Genomic DNA, 20352 nt, shown 5'->3' with positions numbered 1-20352 from the left:
ACTCCCATTGTACGGTCTAGCTCCGCCTGCCGCCTAGTTTTGCCAATGTGCAAAAAAGAATGCCCCATTTAAACATGCATAGTATTTACACCTTTACACCGCCATTTGCCAACTGTCTCAGTTGTGCGGTCCTTATTAAACTACTGTAAATTGACCCTGTTGTACCGCCAGCAAAATGACCTCCAGAAGTACACACTAAGCTACACATGGCGCACGGCACATCCACTCAATGGTTGCTTGACAATCTTTCACACACATTTGTACGAGCTAAGCCTAGGTCTAGATCAAATGCTTTTCACCGATTTGCTCCCTACCCGCCCATCCCACCTCACTACCCTTGTCTTGTAGATTTCAGGCAATATGGATAGATCTACAGTGATGCTGTATGTCAAAAGCAAACACAATACAATGTGTAATGAAGGAAAGTAATTTTGTAATTCAGCATCAAATTTTGCTCCCCGTGTGAATCTGACTTTGTTTGATGCGCTGATTATGAAAATGGTCTTATTTTTAGGCCTTGGTCCATATCAAAAGGAAAAGAAATGGAATTAAATTTGTCGCTTGGTGAAACTGTAAAGGAACCACACCATTTTGGTCCCCCCGCAAAATATCAGGCGTCGAATTTAGTGAGGACTCACGCTCAAGTCTAAGTGACGGGTCATTACTTTCTCTAGCGATTGCTAAAGTTCCCTTCATGTTAGGCAGTCAGTGCTACATTTATAATTTAAGAGAGGACATGAAAACCTCACGGTACCACCCGCCCCACTATACCACCAACGTCATGCTCGTCCCGAGGTAGGCAGTATAACTTGTCCCCGGCGTTTTATGCAAGAACAATTCTGAAATTATGCAAACTGAGCCCAAAAATGTGAAATTATGCGATTCTGTTAATTTTAACAAAGAATGATAAATGAAAATATTCAGAAATTATGCAAAAAATGATTATTAAATTATGCGGTGTGCAAAGAACCACAGGGACAGTATAACGGGGTTTGACTGTGTCCGTACTGCTCAGAGATCAGAGTTTAGAAAACTGGCCTCGCTGTGTTTGTGAATGGCACACACCAGTTCACATATATATGTACATGTATATATATATATATGTACACGTTTGAGCACACATTCGCAGACACACACTCACAGATCTGAACACAACACTTTTGCAGGTCTGCATGTAGGTTGTAAGGTTTTAAAGAATTGTATATAAGCTAGTAAGTTTGTGCACTTGTTGTTGTGTATGTCATGTAGCAATCTCTTCATTATTATTAGAACAACGTTTTTATATTCATGTTGAAAATTTCATTTACTATTGTCTTTATTTCTTCCTTCGTGCTTCACATCCGAGTTAAATTCATGATACCATGAATGTGTGGCATCATGGTGGAATCAGGCGCTCGGCAGACTTATGAAAGAAAAGAAACCGTTTGTTTTTTTTCGACTAGTAAACATATTCCTGTGTGGAATTTTCAGAAAACACATTGATCTAAGGCACAGAAATGTAAATTTGTAGTTTCAAAGGACACTCAAACTTTGGAAGTCACCAAACTGTGGCGTCTTTTTCTTGTTAATTTGTTTGCCCATAAGCCCAAAAATAAATGACCGCATGATTCCACCACGTATTGACACAAATGTATTATACAATGATTCTATATTGTATACTTGATTGCCTCTCAGAAAGATGATGCTCTTGAATCCTAACATTAAAGGAAAAATATAAGATACACCAAAAAAAGAGTGTTTTTAATCTGTATTTTGAGTGTTGCTTGTTGGATATATTACTGTACAATGTATCTCAAAATCTTTCCTTCCTACAGTACAGTACTGGTACAGTAATTCTCTTGGACAGACAGCCTGACATATGATAATGAAAGCTTTTGCATTCTCAAACTGGCAATTATTCAGTTTCATGAGTTAGGCCTTCTTTCATTGCAAAAGACAAAAGAATCCACTTGTCAACCCTCATAAAGTTGTACTTAAACGCCTGAAACTGAAACCAAAGGCACCAGTCCCTATCCCGCATGATCATTTTTTTCCTGCTCTCTAATAATGTTCTATCGTCTGATTTCATCTCTGCTGTCTGCCCCCACCTCTGGGCTCCTGACTTTCTCTGCAGCCTTTCTACTGCTTCTCCTTGGCTCCTTCTAACTGCTGTCTTTCAGCCTCACCCCTGATCTTCTGGTCGGAAAGGTCTACACCAAACCTCCTCAGAAGTCGCGTGTGCAAGTTGCACCCATAAAAGATCCTTTGGTGGTCCAAAATCGATAAGAGTAGGCTTCAGACGCCACCCGGGCAAAATTCAAAATTTCCTACCACCTGAAAATGTTTTGTGTGTCCCGCGCGCTCTTATGACCTTATGCAGCTGCGAGCGCCGTAAAACACTTACAAAAAAAAAAAATACCATTGACGCTGCTGAGAAATGATGCAAATCAAACACAAGCTTGGCCCACTGACCCCTTTTTTATTTTCAGACAGACCCCCAAGCTCAATACATGTAGTTACTACCAGCAAAAGCTACGACTACTGCAAAAGTCTTCCATAACATTGTCGCATGTTTTTTCATCCCCAGACGTGTACCGGTACTGTTAGGATAGTTATAGTCATACATACAGTAAAAAAAGACAAAGCACTGAACATAGAGAGATGCAGTCTAGCATGCACATAGTGAAACACATATTATAATGAACAGATTTTCAAATCCCGAATTTTCTCTTTCATAAAGTATCTTTGTGACGTCGGTGGCCTAGTGGTTAGGCTACCACAACCAGACTCATAAATAATTGTGAGGTTGCGGGGTCGGGGGTTCGAGCCGCGGGCCCAACTTTGTGTCCTGGGGGAAAGGTACTTTACATAAATTTTCTCCACTTCACTCAGGTGGGAATGGGTACCCGGCCATAGACAGCTAAAGATCTTGTCAGTATGTTGGTGTTTTAGCGCCTATAAATGGCTGCTTGCACTGTATGCTTCCCAGGAAGTTGAGGTTGTTTCAGAATTCTCTCAGGTCTGCTGGGGTAATAGTATAGATTGTGAATCGCATTCTAGAGCTTGCTGTTGAGATGAGGATTTGCGATATTCATACAAATGCTATCTATTATTATTTTTAAATACGTACATAGCGAAATTTGTATGTGATGAAAAGATTTCTGCACCCCAATGATTTCGTCATATGCTAGACTGTGTATACAAAACATACAGTCAAACCTCGTTAAACAGCCACCCTTGGGATGAGCATGAAGTAGGCGGAACCACAGGGCTGCCGGTTCACCTGGGTTCCTCTGTTGCATAGCCCTGACTGCCAACGTAATATCCAGGAACATGATTTTGCTGTACGATCTGGGTTCAAAAAGTCTCTTTTTTTTGGCAGTATACGCATACCTGCACGTGTATTTAGAGCCAAGAGTCTTCTCTCTGTCTCTATCTCAATCTCTATGTCTTTCTTGTGGGAAAAAGTTTGTTTTACTAAGTGTTTTACGGCACTTGCAACACAATAAGATCATATAAGTGCCGAAGATTAGATGTGTTACAAGAAGAGAGTAATTACACAAAAATGAAGGGGGAGAGATCAGGACGATAGATGTTTGATTGGAAAGAAGCAGCAAACCACACCAGAGTACCCACCAACCACCCACGAAAAAAAAGATTATCAAGTAGCCAACCAGTGGGTGTTGTGCGGCGTGTACCTCCTGTGGTCAGTTCGGATATTAGTTAAATAAGGACTGTACAGCTCAGACAGTTGGCGGATGATATGACAGAGTGAAGGAGTAAAAACTATGTTTATATATATATATAAGGTGCTCCTTGTTGTACAATGACAAAACTTGGCGGTAAGCAGGGCTGGCAGTATAACAATTTATTTTTTTTAAATGGTGAAATAGTATGGGTTAAACGCCCCTATCAACACTATTAGGTTATTTAAGGGCCGGGACCTCCGAGTTTAACCTCCGTCTCCGATAGGACCGAGCCAAGTGGGAAGTTCGTGTAAAGTGCCATTCCCAAGGACACAATGTCGGACCGAGCTGAGGCTCGAACCCCCGAACCCACAATCTCAGGCAGTATAACAGGGGGCAGTGAAACGAGGTTTGACTGTCTATATATAACTGATATAGAAGACACCAACACTATTCTCTCACCACTGACACAACAGTAATATTTTTAAGATCACAAAGAGAAAAAAGACACAAATTAGCTTTTTTTGTTTATACATGGGCGCTTTTATTTTTAATATTATGTACACTTAGACTTTATTTGATAGAAAATAACAGCATTACTCATTACTGCACCTGTCATTCACCCCATCAAAGTCAAAGTGATCATCATAAACCACAAGTGAACACACAAAGTTAAGTAAGTCATGTGGAATGATAAAAACTACTCTACTTATTACTTACTCGGCCTCAGGCATTCTGCATAGCTTAATAAGATCAAGCACTTATTATAACATAGTCATATGTTGGGAAAACAGAAAGAATACCGTGTAACGAGGCTTTTCTTTCAAAGTCAAAGTCTGGATGATGTTGATTCATAGCGAGAGTAGGCATATGTCTTCTACAGCAGAGCATCTCGAGCGAAAAAATGTGAATGATTCATCTCAGGGTAAATCAAAATAAAATAATTTACAGAGGAAATAAAACAAGAGAGGCGACATGTCAAAAACCGGATAATAGTCGAGGCAAAATTGTTATTTTAGAGACAATATATAATATTGGGGAGAATGATTTTGAAAAAAGTCCAGAAGTACTGCTCTTACATCTTTCTCTTGTTCAGCCTAACTAGTCAAAAGTGCCGCAATAGTGTTCAACTCAGTCAAAAGTGCCGCAATAGTGTTCAACTCAGTCAAAAGTGCAGCACTGGTGTTCAACACAGCCAAAACTGTCAAGTTAAAAAATGCACACTGCTCGTTTCTCTCTCAGGATTTCCTCAAATGAAGCTTTGTTGACTGTGATCAAAATAGATCAGCTGATAATGTATAATATAATTAAGCTGAAGCCGGGTTTTTTTCATTTTTAGCAAGGAAAGTGTGCCCCACCAGGGCAGAGCTACTGACTGAAGTTGTCTTCAGGCCATTCCCAAAGGGGGAATATTAACATGTTCTTATGCACAGTAGGTAAATGGGCTGATTTATCAATGTCATGCTCATACTGTGCTGGAACATAGGGGGAACTGCTGCTTTTTCTTTCCTCATCCTTACTATTGTCATATTTCCTCTACTTCTTTTGTATGTTTGTCACTCTCTCGTGAACTGCTATTTCTAAGGTGCCTTGATAGTCAAAGCAGACTTTGTGCTGTTGCGGCTAAAGAGGTGAGCAGAGTAAGTCTGATTCCCAATTTGTACTTCTCTGTTCACATCAACTCCTTGGTGCTCATATGACCTTATGCAGTTGCGAGCGCCGTAAAACCGTACTAAAACTAAGTCAGCATCAGCAGTCAGAATTTACTATTTCTTCCACGAAACAGAAAAGAGTGTGAACACAAGGAGACTGCTCAGAGCATGGACAGTTGAGCAAATGTGCCGCCATTGCCGGCAAAAAAAAGTGTTAAAAAAAGAGTTACACTGAATTAAACAGCATCAGCACTAAGCACAAGATATTCATCTTTCTTGTGCGGGTCACGATTCAGTCTATACTTTATGAAACTTTGTCAAAGTCTACCCTTTTTCTCAATCTCATACATCCACAGCGGCTTAGTTCAAGCACTTATAATCAAAACGAGGACAAAAAATTGACCTTTATGGTCATGTGATATACATATATATTACTTTCCTCATCTAATTCTGATCACTATCCACAGAGATGATAAGTAAAACCTGTACAAATTTTCGGAAGAAAGGACAAAAATTATATTAATTTTCATCCCTTTCCAGTAAAAAAAACCACTTTTGGTGACATGCGTCTTTCTTTTTATAGCACAACATCATCATGAACCCTATCTATTAAAACAACAACTTCAAGTTACTTCAACAGAAACAATATCAACCCCAAGTGACCAAGTCCTGAACTGCAAAACTGATTATCAAATACTTCGACATATCTGTACACTGCCAAGCTTAGTGAGAAAGGACTCATTTGTGAGCCGGCTTGGGAAAACCCACCATGAAGCAAAAGTTTGACAAATCAAGTGACAAACAGTAGAATATGGTGTGGTTCACTTAAACCAAACAGGGTTAATCCGAACACAGAAGTAAAACAAAAGAAAAGGAAATCCCTGATTTTTTCCCCCTTCTACTTGAGCAATCTCTCCAGACTGAAAACACGGTTAAACCAAAGAAAATCCAGCGGTCCCCCCCCCATATTTTGGTTTAAGCGGACTCCACCGTACCGTATGTTGATGATGAGATGAGGAGTACCTGGACATTTTGTGTTTCAGATTTTACATAGATGTCTCAATTACAACAGAAGTTGTAGTCATTTTAGTGGAAAAAACACACAGATCTCATAAACATTTTTAAAAAATCAGATTTTTAAAGTTCACACAAATTTTGTCCACCCTCTTGTTTATCCATAGAATAATAGTAAAACCCAGTCAATCTGAGCTCAGTTGTTCAAACAATCTCTTATCAAGTTGAATGCTCTAAATTTAAAAGATACGACATGACAAAAATAAGGGGAACATGTGATCGTTTCACAATAGTCACGGTGGTTGTGGTGATCTTCCCTTCTTTATGAGCTGGTGGTTGGAATTGGAAGGTACCATTAAAGCAGTCTTTATGAGGGGAAGCTCATCGTCCAGCTGTGAGTCTTATTTCAGAACAGTCGCCATCCGCACCAAGTGACTAAGCAATGTTTTAACCCTATCCATAGCCGAGCCCTGGGGTCATTTTGTACCACCAGGGTTGTATTCTTCACATTTTAGAATACTTCTAGAGTGAAGATCTCTTTGAAACTTTCAGTATTTCTCAAAAAGTCATTTTGACAGACTGCTATGCAAAGCCTACGGATCGGATTAACAAGTAAATTTCCTTTTTGGAAAGTGGTGGCACAGAGTTCCCCCACATCGTACGGACACGATAATAAAACACGACGTACGGATAGGGTTAGTAGGATGCACATTTTACAGGCATATTTGTATCTGTTTCTATATGACAGGACACAGCTGAAAATTATGAATCCATGTTTAAAATAGGGCTACTTCAAATAAACAACTACATGACTTACTTTTCTCAAAATCAGAGGACTATCCGCCTCATAAAAAAAAAAATTAAGAAAAAAATATTTCAGGGGTAAAATCTGAGTATGAACTCACTGCACATGACATGATGATAATGGTTGTAGAAGATGACTATGGCACAAACTCAGTCCTGACCTCAGTGACCCTAATAACCGACAGTTCAACCTTCTCTGATGACCACCTGTCAAAGACAATCACTTGTACAAACGACCACTTCACACTGCCCCAATTGTGACACCATTCAAGTCGTCCATCCGTCAAAGACAATCACTTATACTTTAAACAAAAACATCACACTGCCCCTCCCCCCTCCCCCCTGCATTTTTTTAACATTAAAATGACACCATCCAAGTTGTTCTCCTGTCAAAGACAAACGCTTTTGACCTCGACAATCGGTGGCCGTCTTGGATAATTTCAATTGCATTTGGTTCAATATCTCAATACTATGTCTCTCTCAACCTGACAGGTTTTCGTAGACTAGCTCACATCTGGCACCAGCCCCCAAGGATTCACTGCATTCAAGCACAAGCTTTCAAAACAAAAAAACAAAGGCCTTTCAATAAATTATTTATGATAACAAAGATAAGTATGAATGTAATGGGAACAGACTCAATCATTGTGCGAGTTTTTCCATAATCGTCTTGACTGAAGAGGACTAGAATGACCCTGTGGATAGAAAATAAAATAGCATTTAAAATATCTCCTCAAGTGAAAACTTACATTTAGCAGTAGGACAGAGCTAAAGCAGAGAAAGAATAGGTACATAAAATTATGGGTCCAGAGAAAGTTCAGTTAATTACATAAGGGCACCAGCAAAAGCATCAAAAACAGCCTGTCCTTCTAAATATGTGGAGTTTGCCAAAGACAAGGTCAAGAAAAGTCAAGAAAATTGGTATCATCTGAAAGCTGATTTATTTGCCTTGCTTCAAATGAAATAAATATCCATTTATCTTGAATAGAACTCAAGATATTTACGATTTAAGGAAGTGAGGTCGCCTGGTTTCAGTGATGAAATTAGCGAGAAAATGGAGACCAAAATTTGGTAACTCCAATAGCTAAAGAGTCTTTGAAAACTGCAAAATGACATATTTTGTGCCTTTAATCAATGTTTTTCAATAAAATTAACGTGGAAATATGTTTTTATATGGACATAAAAGAGGTTAAGCCAAAAAATAAAAGTTCTATAAAAATTTCCAAACTGGCGGAAAAATGCCTTTTTCTCCCATTTAGTTAGATCTATTATGATGAGTGCCTGCTTTCACAACACCCCCTCAGAATTTATTTTTTTTGTTGTTGCAAAGTCATTTGACATAAATACATGTATACTGGTATTATACATAGTGACAAAAGAGCAAAAATAGGTGAAAAGAGTGTGTGAAAAAAAAGAGAACCATTTAGACCATTCAACTGCATGCTTCCTTTTCATACCAGCAAAATAACAAAAACTTTATCTATAACCCAAAGAAAGAAAATATTTGGTTGTGCCTTTCTACTTCAGACCAGTCAAATACAACACCGTAACCATAACCATAACCCTGCCTCACCACACGAGTCCACGAGTGATTACCCTGGCCCCGTGCATAGACGACCATCACCCATCACCATATTGCAAGATTTGAACATTCTACAGTGCTGCTTTCTTCCCCTTCCAGTTTGTATAATTATCATAAAAAGAGAAACTCCATTCTAAACCCACAGGTTTTACTGAAGTCACGTTTTGAGCTTTTGATATGTTATGAAAAATAAACATTATGTTTCCATTCATGACGAGAGTACTGTTACAAATGTTAAGAGAAATAAATCCACATTTGTCAGACAGATGAAAAGAGGATAAAATGTATGAGAGACGAAAACTCAAAACATATCTTGTGCCAGTGTGCATCGACTTGAGCATAACAGAATATGGGATGAATGAAAGTAAAAAAGTAAAAGTGAGCTAGTGAAATTGAAGAAAATCATACCAAACTAATACCATACTTCTTTACAAAGAATTACACAACAGTATTTTTTTTCCCTCAACCTTTACATTAATTCAGTTCCACAAAAGAAAAACTCACCCAAACTATGAGAAAAGAAAACAAAATGAAGAAAAAAATCAGAGAAAGAAGCCCAGCACCATTCAAACCAAGTGACTCAAGAAAATGGGAATCATGGATCGCTTTCTTACGAGAGAGTTGACCCCTCACGATTTTACACATCCCCAAACTCGTAACCTGGGCGGTTGCCACCAAAGCCAGTACTACTGACCTGATTGCTGGAACATTTTCTCTCTATCACCTGGGGAAAGAGAAGAAAATATTCTGTGCGTGTGTATTATCAAAAACGCATGAAAAGTGTAAAGAAACCATAAGAAATTTCAAAATATTAGAAGGATATACGAACATTTCACACAAAAAGATTTGTCATAAACTAGCAACATTTATGTAGATGAAGGTATAGAAATATTGCTAAAACTGTATGACACTATGAAAAAAAATGATTGACTATGAAAATATTTAAGTACCATAGTATTAATTGAAACAATTAAAGCTGTGCTGTGGACAGGTTAAATCTGTCAAATTCATATTTGGAGACTATAAACTGAGTCAGGATATTAAAATTATTTAAAAACAGGCTTAAACCCTTTAACTGCCTGGTCCGAGATGATCTTGGGCAGCTTGGGGTGATTAAGGAGCAGGCCTGGCATTGAATGAAAGAGTTTTTTTTTTAAGAATTTTAAAAAGCTCTTATAGCATTGATTTTCACAAATTACCTTATCAAAGAACTTTGACAACTTTACAGCATTTGTAGATCCAGGAGCAAGGTATTTAACTTGTAAGCTGTCCTAGAGAGGAAAAGAAATGCAATGAAAAAGGATGAAACAATCTGTGCTTCATTTTTTTTCCTCTTAAAGAACTTAATGGTAAGAAGTATACAGGTGAATAACTGCAAAACATCAATACCCTCACTCTGAGAGTAAGCTATCTCCCCTAGTTTAAGTACATTGTTAAAAGCTTTCCCTTTTAGTAAGTACAGTCGAACCTGCCTTAACGAAAACCTGTGTAAGACGGAAACCTGTCTTAACAGAATCTCCCCGCTCCCCCCTTGATAAATTCCTCTATAATTACCTGTATAAAACAGAAACCTGTCCAAAGCGGAAACCGAAAAAAAATATATCCCCTCCCTTCTGAGAGTTTTTACCTGTCTAAGACGAAAAATGTTTTGCACGCCCAGCCCTGATTTGAAACAAAACTCGCAAGTTTGGTTCCAACTGCTCTAAGCTCTACGCCATGCCAACAGGCAAGGAAGGGGAGTAGGGGTTCAATTTGGTGGGCAGATGTAACCCCCATCCATGTGAGCCCTCAGCGGTGCAGACAGTCAGGGTGGTATGGGAATTAAATTTCATGAGTGCTTCTGAAAGTGCTCGAGTGGCATTTCAGCACGGAAACTTTAACAGGTAGCCAGAATCCAGAGGTGTGAAATTAGTTCGCCTAATGCATGTCACACTGATCGTACGGCCAGCTGAGAAAAAGGGTTCTACAAATCGTTGTTACATGGCACTGACGGGTGGCATTGGTCGATTGAGCATATTACACCGATGGGTGGGGCTAAGGGTGGAAGAAAAGAAAATATTCAAATTTTTCTGTTCTTAATAGACAAACAGTGGTCCTATGAAATGCAAGCATTGGTGGCAATGGGTAAGTAAGACTGACGCATGCCATTACTAGAGAGGACAGCATTTGAGAGGTGTGAGGTTTTGAAAACTGCTTGCTGACCAGACACGCGAACCCCTAGTCTCGCCAGTTGGGCCTCTGAAACCCCCCTCCGTCACCCCCTAAGTTCCCCTAAGACGGAAAATGTCCAAGACGGAATTTTTTTCTGGTTCCCTTGCAATACCGTCTTCCACAGGTTCAACTGTATTTTGTTCCTAGTTAGATTTTGTTCAGTAGAAAGGAGATTGCTTAAATTACAACCTGTGGTACTGCCCAATTTTCTTTGGTTTAGTCACATTATTATATTTGGTTTTTAGAGATCGCTTAAATTGTGTACACTAAAGGGAAGTAATTAATCACCAAAATACCAACAATTATAATATATACTGAGTTGCGTCCCTTGGTTCTTCAGCTGTACTCTTCACTAGTTTCACATTTTCTCATCTCCTTCTTTCTTCTGTAACTCCAATTTAATTAAGGTGAAGGGTGTACACATTGTGCTTACTCTTCTACATAGTCAGCTTGCTTTATATCTGCCGGACGCACGAGTTGATCAGCCTCAGCACACTTTCCCATGCTGTACTATACTGTACTGTGTGCTAGTGATGTGCTTCATTACGTCACTGGCATTGGGTCTGCTCACTTCTCTTTGGTTTTAGTAAAGGTTTTACGGCGCTTGCAACTGTATAAGGTCATATCAGCGCCAGAAGATTAGAGGTGTTACAAGAGAGTAACAAACTTTAAAAAGAAGAAGAGGAGATAAGGACGATAGATGTTTGATAGGAAAGAAGGAGCAAACCACACCAGATCACCCGCCAATTACCCACCTCACTTTTCTGACAGCTAGAGAGGTGACAGGGTCCAATTCCAGTGAATTCATGAGACACATCATTTGCCATGCTCATGTGTAGCAGACAAAAGGCCATGACCCACCACAGGTCGTACGACAGACATACATTCACTATCCCTGTTTCACAAAACACAGTGTGCAAGCCTATTGATGCGTTTGTGATAAACATAGGCAAACAATACACTGGCGATGCCTCTATCTGACCCCCAAATTGACACATACATGTTCTCATGTCTCTTTCTTTTGTTTCGGTATTTTGGAGTGCATAAGACTTGATCATCTGTTACTTGAGGGATTGCTAATGAAGATTTAGAAATCCTAATCTTTTAAATTCTTTTCAGTTTGAAAATACGAGCATTTCAGTCAATCTTTATTTCTCCAACCAAGACAAAGAAGTACAAAAAAAACAGGAATTCTGTTTACTTTTGAATCATCACTATTTTTGGATTAACTATTTTCAGCTTAAGAGATTTTCACTGTATAACAATAATAACATTCTCCTTTTCTTTTTTTTAGTAGAGGGTTTTACGGTGCTCACAACTGCATAAGGTCATAAGAGCACCAAGGGGTAGGTGTCAACAGAGAAGTTCTTACAGGGAATCAGACTTACTCTGCTCACCTCTGTAACTTCAACAGCACAAGATCTGCTTCGACTATTAAGGCACCCCGGAAATAGCGGGTCACAAAAGTGTGACAAACATACAAAAGAAGTAGAGGAAAATGACAATAGTAAGGATTAGGAAAGAAAAAGCAGCTGTTCCCTGTTGCAGATCAGGCACAGTTATGAGCGTGACATGATGAATCAGCCCATTTACAATTCTACTGTGCTTGAACGAGAAATGTCCCCCCTTTGGGAATGGCCTAAAGACACTACAGTCAGTGGCACCGCCTGTGGGGGTATAACATTCTCCAAATTGAGAAAACTTTGGCTAGCCTCAAGGGACACCTATAACTTATTGCACATCTGTTCACTAAGCATCAGGTGGGCACTTCAAAATGTGGAATACCTACCAGGTTAAACTCATCAGCACCACACTCTTCTGCTATGGAAAATGATCTCGACGTGTTCTTCTCTCTAAGTCCCTTAGCAGAGTCAGCCTTTGTTCCAATAACTAAGATTGGAACTTGGTTTCCAGCAAACTGCTCAGGATCAAAATTGTACCTGTGTAGATAAGTTAAACAGAACATTCACATTAGCTTACACTACAGGATTCTATGATGTAGAATCATGAGTTATTTCACCATATCTCAAGCAGCACAAGACAATCACGGTTTTTTCAAGGCAGCACTAAAGATAAAAGCGAAATACACACATTAAAAAAATGACTGGATTCTAGAAAAGCAAGCTTGTTTTCATTCTGCTTTAAAAAAAAAAAAAGTATTTTTATCCTTTAAATCCAAGAAAGGAGAAAAAGGAAATACTGCAACTACAACACACAAACACCATTCCTGGAGTCTATGGAAGGAAACACTACTCGGCAGGAATAGATTACAAATTTGGAAATTAAGCTTTTGAATCTTCTGTTCACAGAATAATGATTATAGTTTGCACAAATATCCACAAGAAATGCACCACAAATGTACCTCTCTATAGCCGCAGCAATACACCAATATATGATATATGTGTATATATATACCTTTACGAGCAAGTTATAACAACAAAACATTCTTTGGCTGCAAAAGACTTACAATCCCCCCCCCCCCAGCTTCAGATAAATAAAAACATGAAGAACCAGGCACAACAGGTATGGACTGAATTGTCGGTGGGAATGAACTAAAAAATATTAACACTAGAGAGCAATTCAAATCAGATAATTGATCACAAATTTAATAAGAGAATAACCGCTTACCGGAATTTTGTACTTAATTTTTCTGAATGGTGTGAAAATCAAAAGCTGCTTTTAAATGTGAAAAAAACAAAAGAACTTGTCGTTGATTTTAGAATAAAGAAACTGCCCCTGCAGCCACTCAAAATGAAATGTGAAAACATCGAGCAAGTGTCAGACTATAAGTATTTGGGTGTTACAATAGACAACAAACTCAACTGGCGTGTCCACACTTCTCTCCTGCATAAAAAAGTGAACAAAAGACTATTTTTTCTAAGAAAGTTAAAGTATTTTAAAGTTGATAAAACATTGATGTCCATGTTCTACCATTCAACCATAGAAAATATGATCAATTTTTGTATAACAGCATGGGCCGGGAACACAAGACAACAAGATAAAGAAAAATTAAATCGACTAATACGGAAAGCATGTAAAATTTCAACATCTTCATTCCCCTACTTGGATGAATTGTACATAACAGCTTGCACTAAGAAAATTAATTCCATCTTTTTAGACAACAAACATCCCTTGTTCCCTCAAATAAAAACATCAGTCAGAAGTAAAAGACCCATGCTTCTGATCTGTAACAAAGAAAGATACAGAAGGTCATTTTTACCATCATCTATCAAAATGCTTCCATCTTAACCATCTTGTTTAGTGTACTTACGACCTTAGAGCATGCATCAAAATAACATTGAGTGTGTATCTAGCTTACGATTATTATTGTTTATATTGCTGCTCATTTTTATTATGCATGTGATTGTAAGCCTACTTGTGTGTGCACGTGTGTACGTGTGTGTGTTTATGTGTGTGTGTGTGTGTGCGTGTGTGTGTGTGTGTGTGTGTGTGTGTGTGTGTGTGTGTGCGTGTGTGTGTGTGTACTCGTGGGACAATAAAGATGTATCTTATCTTATCTTATTTACCCATTACTTGGTCGGACATCATCTTTGTTTAAGGTTTCCGCTAGCCATTTTTGAAGGTTTTGATGTGACTTTCTGTTGGTGAGATCGTGGACAAGAATGATTCCTGCAGATGTAATCAAACATGCATCATTTCATGGACAAGAAATATCCCAGACAGTGATTGAAGGAAAGAAACGTTAAAGAAAAATAATTTTTAGGCGGGGGGGGGGGTCAAATTCATTTGATAAAGACCTCTTCCACATTGTCATAAAACTTAAATGTTTGTCCCACCTGAATAAAAATAGATACAAATACAGACAGACAGGCCACAGTGTAAATAGTAATAGATGTGTAGAGTAAAGCCTGTCAACCTAGATAAAAATGAAAGTTACATTGAAAAAAAAAAGTGCTCTTATAACAACAGAATGCTTTTTAAAAAAACTATTTCTGCTTGCAATGAGTAAACTGGAGCTTTATCAAAAATGCCAAAATATCAGTTATGTCGACAAATTACTTAAACTCAATTTTTCTATGCAAACATACTTCAAAATTTTCCAGTGACTATATTTTTCATGCACCCCATCTTTAAAAAGAAACAGCTCATGATCAATACAATTAGTGTAACTATTTTTCACTTTTTTATTGAGTTTATCAAGACCTTTTATCTAACACAAACAATTCTGTAGATTTAAAAAAACCCACAATGACTTTAATCTAGAAAAGCTGGCACACAAGACTTGGATATTGACAAAGGCACAAACCATGGATCTGGTGATAAAATATGGATCTGCTGTTGGCGTGACTTGCGGCTCCGCCAATGTCCCATAATTCGATGAAAAAATCTTTTTCAGCTGGAGTCCCAGCTCTGTACTCATGGAGCTGGCAGAGAAAAGAAAAACGTAACAAGTTACAAGAACACTTAGTTCGGAGCACAGGGTTGTCGATTGGGAACTCGGTAGCTGAGTCATTTTTTTGGCCCAACGTCCATAGCTGCTCATCCTTCCTCTGCAGCATCCCCATAAAGTTTACATGCTGATTTGTCTCCATGAAGAAGCGTTAAAGAGAGAACAGTATATATTTATTTTTTCTTTCCTTAATGAGAAATTTTCAATGAGGCAGAATCTACATATCAATTAGATCATTTTGAGCATAAATTTTAAGTTTACTTCATTTTCAGTTCCAATTTTGTATCTTGACAACTAATAATTGGTTCAGGTGATCCTCCTTCAAGATAAACACAAAAATGCTGTTCTTTGAGGGTCTATCTTAAGCAGACTACGTTACATACTTGTTCCTTGAGTGTACAGTAATGCATTCTGTACTGAAACATCTTGAATTATCAAAAGCATATCGCAAAATATGTTCAATCGGGCTCTATCCATAAACAGAAACTGACCAAATGGATCATTGTATTTTACACACTATCAGTTTCCTGCCAGTGAAATGTAATTTAAAACAATAAATCTTTGTGCATAAAAAATAACCAATTGCTGTGGAAAATGAATTCACACCTTACTCTCAATTGTTTCCCCATGACTATAACAATGACTGCTTTGCTACAACAAGTACGTGTATTAGCCAATTCAGGCATTCTCCTACCTTCACTTCCACTGAGGATCCTATAGTGGCTGCTGGGGTGTAGCAGGGCTCATTGTGACAGATGACGTGCACAAGGGTAGTTTTGCCAACACCTTCAAAGAAAAAAAAAAGAAATATTTTTGTTTACAGACTGTGAACAACAAAACAGACAGGTTTTTCAAAATTGTATTAGTACTGGCAACTAGCAATCAAAATTTGACGCTGCACAACTTCCTTAAAAATCAACTGCTAAATGCAGTATCCATCTATTCAGTATTTGTCACTGGCCCTCCTGCATAAAGGCCTAAAATAGATTTCTACAATATCACTATGAACTGATAATGACCTCTAACATCCAAGACGGAAAAGAAGTTACAGATCCTGCAAGCCACCACGCGAGCTAGCAAGTGAAGTAAAGGAAATAATAGGATGAAACTTCAACTTGTAATATAAACATCACAACTCATCACAGATTGCACAGTGTCCTTTTGCCAGTTTGAGATTCGGATCAAGTGTCTTGCCCATGTAAGCTGGATTTTCTTCTGATGGCAGAGCAGCTTTCACCTTCTCATAAATAAGAAACATCAGTGTCTGGGATCTTATTGAAAGTTAAATTATAATAATATGACCCTCTGGTCCAGTAAATTGGAAAATCCCAAGTATTCTTCGCAGACTGGAAAGCGAAATCTGTTGAGTTTGTCGACATGTTTTTGTACACTGTCCAGGACTCAGCCGTCAACTTCATCTAATAGTGTAGGTGTAGGTAATAGGACAGCGCTATGTATACAAACTGGGTTTGGTATTATTATTGAAAAGGTACAAATCCTATGACATGTCCGATTTCATGTCTTTTCCCATGTAATTTTGCCTCCTGATTTAGGAAATGGAAATGTAATTCAAAACTTTCGCAAATGTATGGTTTTTGAGATATTAAGGTTTGAACACTGCTGTTCGCGTTAGAAAATACAAGCTGATTGTTTCCATTTTCCTTCCCCAATAATACTGCGCATATGCAGCCCAATAAAAAGGGGTGTAGCCTGAAAAATGAGGGGTGCACAGGGTTCTCCCCCCTGCTAAACTAATGATTTGCGACAGTTTTTAGAGCCAAAATCGTTCTCAGCACACAAAAAAACGGCAAAATAATGCCGAATAATAGTCTAAAGTGGGTTTGGACCTTTTCTTTTAATTTACCCAAGGTTTTGACTGTTGATACCACAATGTTCCAACTACAGCCTAAAAGTTTCTCTAATTCTTCCCACAAGTCAGTTTAAACTTGGGCCATTGTTAAGACTGTAAGAGGCCAATTTCTAGATAACATCCGTGCCATTTACGAGAACAGCATAAGTACAGTAAGAACGTCGGAGGGACTCACAGAATGGTTCGAGATAACATCCAGAGTAAGACAAGGTTTTGTGTCCTATCACCACTACTATCTATCATATTCATATATATGGACAGAATTGCAAAAGAGGCCAACACAGAACCAGACGCCCTAAATGAATTACTCTCCGCTGATGACCAAAGCCTGGCACACAAAGATGAACGAAGTCTCCAACACCACACCACCAGATTAAACGAAGAATGTAACAACTGAGGCATGAAAATCAACATCAACAAAACAGAGACAATGAAATTAAGCAGAAAGCCAGGACCACTCAGGATACACATCAACAACAGTCTCAAATAGGTCCAAGAATTTAAGTACCTCGGAAGTATTCGCAGAGGATGGGCGACTAAACAGAGAAATTGAAACAAGAGTACAAAATGGCCAATTATGAATAATGTTAGTTACCAGCTTACTCCACTAGAAACATCCTAACATCCCCATGACAACAAAACTCAAAATGATCAACATCATATTCATCCCAACACTCACCTATCAATGCCAAACATGGATCACGAATAAGACATATAATTAGAGCAAAGAATTACAACATGTGAAATGTGATGCCTTAGAAAAGCAGTGTAAACAAGACCAGGCGAGACAGAATTAAAACTCGGTAATCAGAGAAATGGTGGGCACAAATAATGTCATGCAACACATCCAACACCAAAGAATCAAATGGTTCTGATCCCATGCGATTACCAACACACCATCAAGCACAACGTGCCTACACCAAAAAATGTGATGGCAACAAGCTAGAGGGCGACCAAGAAAGACCTGTATATATGGAGTCAGGGAAACACTAACCACTCACGGCATCCCCCTGACCCAAGCCCTCCGGCCGGCGACAGAGAGGCATATCTCTTTCTTCCCGCGACACCCAAAAGGGCAAGCAGCGGATAAAAGTAAAAGTAAAGTAAAGATTGTTAAGATTCCCGCGTTTAATTCCGATGTGCGTTTTTCATAGCCTCAGGCATGTTTCGTTTTGGTCCCTAACCCTAACCCTAACCATAACCCTGAAAAACGCACATCGAAATTAAACGGGGGAATCTTTACAATCGCCTTAACCTTTGGAAACTCGCACTACACAACAGACTGTACAGTACCACTATTGCTACTACTACTATACTACACATGCCGTTAAACGTAGCAGACGCATCTTTTTGATTGGCTGCTAATTTGAGTAATTTCATGTCATCACTTCCTGCGATACCAACAAACTATTTTAAGAAGGCCGTGGAGGTACCGCATGGAATGACGCGTTTTCAGCAACATTTCGGATTTTTAGACCTAGTACTTGGACATGATGCAAGATCGCTTAGATCTAGATCCTTGATGCTCAGAACAGTAAGATTAAGAACGGTGATGCTTGAAATTGAAACACTGTAAACGTAACCGTAAAAACAATAAACCGCACGTAAATTGTCGTAAAGAAGCTGGAGGATTAGTTCTAGATCAACACCCCCCCTCCTGCATTCTTCATCACACATTTTTTTTAAAAACAACTACAAAAGCCAAAGCAACAAATTATAAATTATGGGACAAACTGTTGGTCAGTCGGGAGGAGGAGAAGAGAATAAAAAACAACTGTCCTGGACCGGGATCGAACTGCTCATAAAATCATTGCATGACTTCAAACGCAGACGCGCGGCGCTGTCTATTCGGCCATCAGAACTTCTGAAAGCGAGAGGTAAATTTAAAAGCTTGATAAACATCACATAGACACTTTCATCTTTGGTGTCATGCGGTTTGCTATACTTAGATGAAGTCACGTGATCGGAGGGGTATCCTGGTCTGACATCAAACAAGAAGGGCGCCTTACCTAAAAATAGTTTGCGTCGTTCTACGTTTAATCGCATACTAATACTTCTACTACTACAATGCTGCTTATAACTGTACTGTGTCCTGAGGGAGTTCTTTAGAGAGTCACGTCTTTAATTGTACAGTAACAGTGAGTAAATCTAGTGTAGGGGTAGTCTTGTCTTTTTTGTTTTTTCTGGAAAAGAAAGCGAAAAACAACAAGGTTTACACAGGGAGCCTATTTACTATTTTAGACAACACTTTGTTATGAGCACTTATTTGGGGGCGCTTTTAGACCTATTCATTGTAAAAGCTCTGTTCTCTTCGGTTGTGGGTAAGCAGTTGTGGAAATTTTTGTAAGTCTTGGCTCCAACACTGGAGACGTAACCAGCTTAAATATAAATTACCTGAGTCTCCAACAACCAGAACTTTCACTTTGTCAATATCCGCCATGTTTTCAATGGATGTTTCGGATTTTCCCGAATCGAAGCAAAAATGATGTGGCAGTGGCAGCGTTACGGTGTCGATCCAAAATTTTCACTAGACACTACGGTGAAGATGTTTACTGAAGCTCTCTTCTTCTTGATACAATACATGATGTAGTTCACACTTTTTTCTATCCCTCTATTATTTTTGTTTCCGAAGGGAGACTTTCCATTTTCCCAAATGGCAGTTATCACGTCATTGATGTTCATATTCATCGAATAGCACACCTCGAAGAAAGGAATGAGCTTTAGCCGAAAGATTCTCCTCTTGTAGTTTAAAAAAAAATATTTTTATGTTTCAATAATATCATTTGCAATTAATCGAATTTCAAGGAATAAGGGAATCGCTTAGTGTTAGGAGAGTCCAAGTAGCTGCAGCGAAGCTCTCTACAAATCTACCTAAAACACGTTTACAACAAGGAACAGTTATAATTTGAGTCTGAATGACAGAAGGATGAGAATTTAATGCGCTAGCTTTGGCATGGAAAAGCTAAGCTGCTGTTTCCCTACTGTGAATTTGGGTTGCACAAAAACAAAATTTCATTTTTAGTACCTTTGCCCCTGTGTTAGATAGGCCTACACATGATTAGGGCTATACATATTACATTTTGAGAAACAAAACACGAGGCAAAAAGTGTGCTCAGTGGTCACGACATGTATTGTAAACCCCCTAC

General features: G+C 38.6%; 1 protein-coding gene across 2 annotated transcripts; it reads right to left on the bottom strand.

Annotated features, from left to right (window-relative positions):
• Positions 1 to 7499: 7499 nt before the first annotated feature.
• Positions 7500 to 19724, bottom strand: LOC101864019 (rab-like protein 3). Of its 2 annotated transcripts, none has more exons than XM_005108639.3 (8): positions 19601 to 19724; positions 16031 to 16122; positions 15193 to 15310; positions 14453 to 14555; positions 12715 to 12865; positions 9914 to 9985; positions 9329 to 9438; positions 7500 to 7827 (listed from the first exon to the last, which is right to left on the bottom strand). In XM_005108639.3, the coding sequence occupies exons 1-7, from the start codon at positions 19644 to 19646 to the stop codon at positions 9352 to 9354; spliced, it is 669 nt and encodes a 222-aa protein (XP_005108696.1). In that variant the 5' UTR covers positions 19647 to 19724; the 3' UTR covers positions 7500 to 7827; positions 9329 to 9351. The 2 variants fall into 2 exon arrangements, with proteins under 2 accessions (XP_005108696.1, XP_005108695.1); XM_005108638.3 differs by having other exon boundaries at positions 9409 to 9438.
• Between the last annotated feature and the right edge of the window lie 628 nt (positions 19725 to 20352).

Source organism: Aplysia californica, unplaced genomic scaffold (genome assembly GCF_000002075.1).
Source record: "Aplysia californica isolate F4 #8 unplaced genomic scaffold, AplCal3.0 scaffold00705, whole genome shotgun sequence".
NCBI classification, from domain to species: domain Eukaryota; kingdom Metazoa; phylum Mollusca; class Gastropoda; order Aplysiida; family Aplysiidae; genus Aplysia; species Aplysia californica.
This window is presented reverse-complemented; position numbering and strand designations above follow the sequence as displayed.

Excerpts from the sequence above, each read along its gene's own strand:
- LOC101864019 (XM_005108639.3), bottom strand. The coding sequence starts at position 19,646 with ATGGCGGATATTGACAAAGTGAAAGTTCTGGTTGTTGGAGACTCAG. Across the intron at positions 15,311-16,030 it reads GATCCTCAGTGGAAGTGAAG|CTCCATGAGTACAGAGCTGG; the intron begins GTAGGAGAATGC and ends TTTCTCTGCCAG. Across the intron at positions 12,866-14,452 it reads GATGTCCGACCAAGTAATGG|GTACAATTTTGATCCTGAGC; the intron begins GTAAATAAGATA and ends TTATCTACACAG.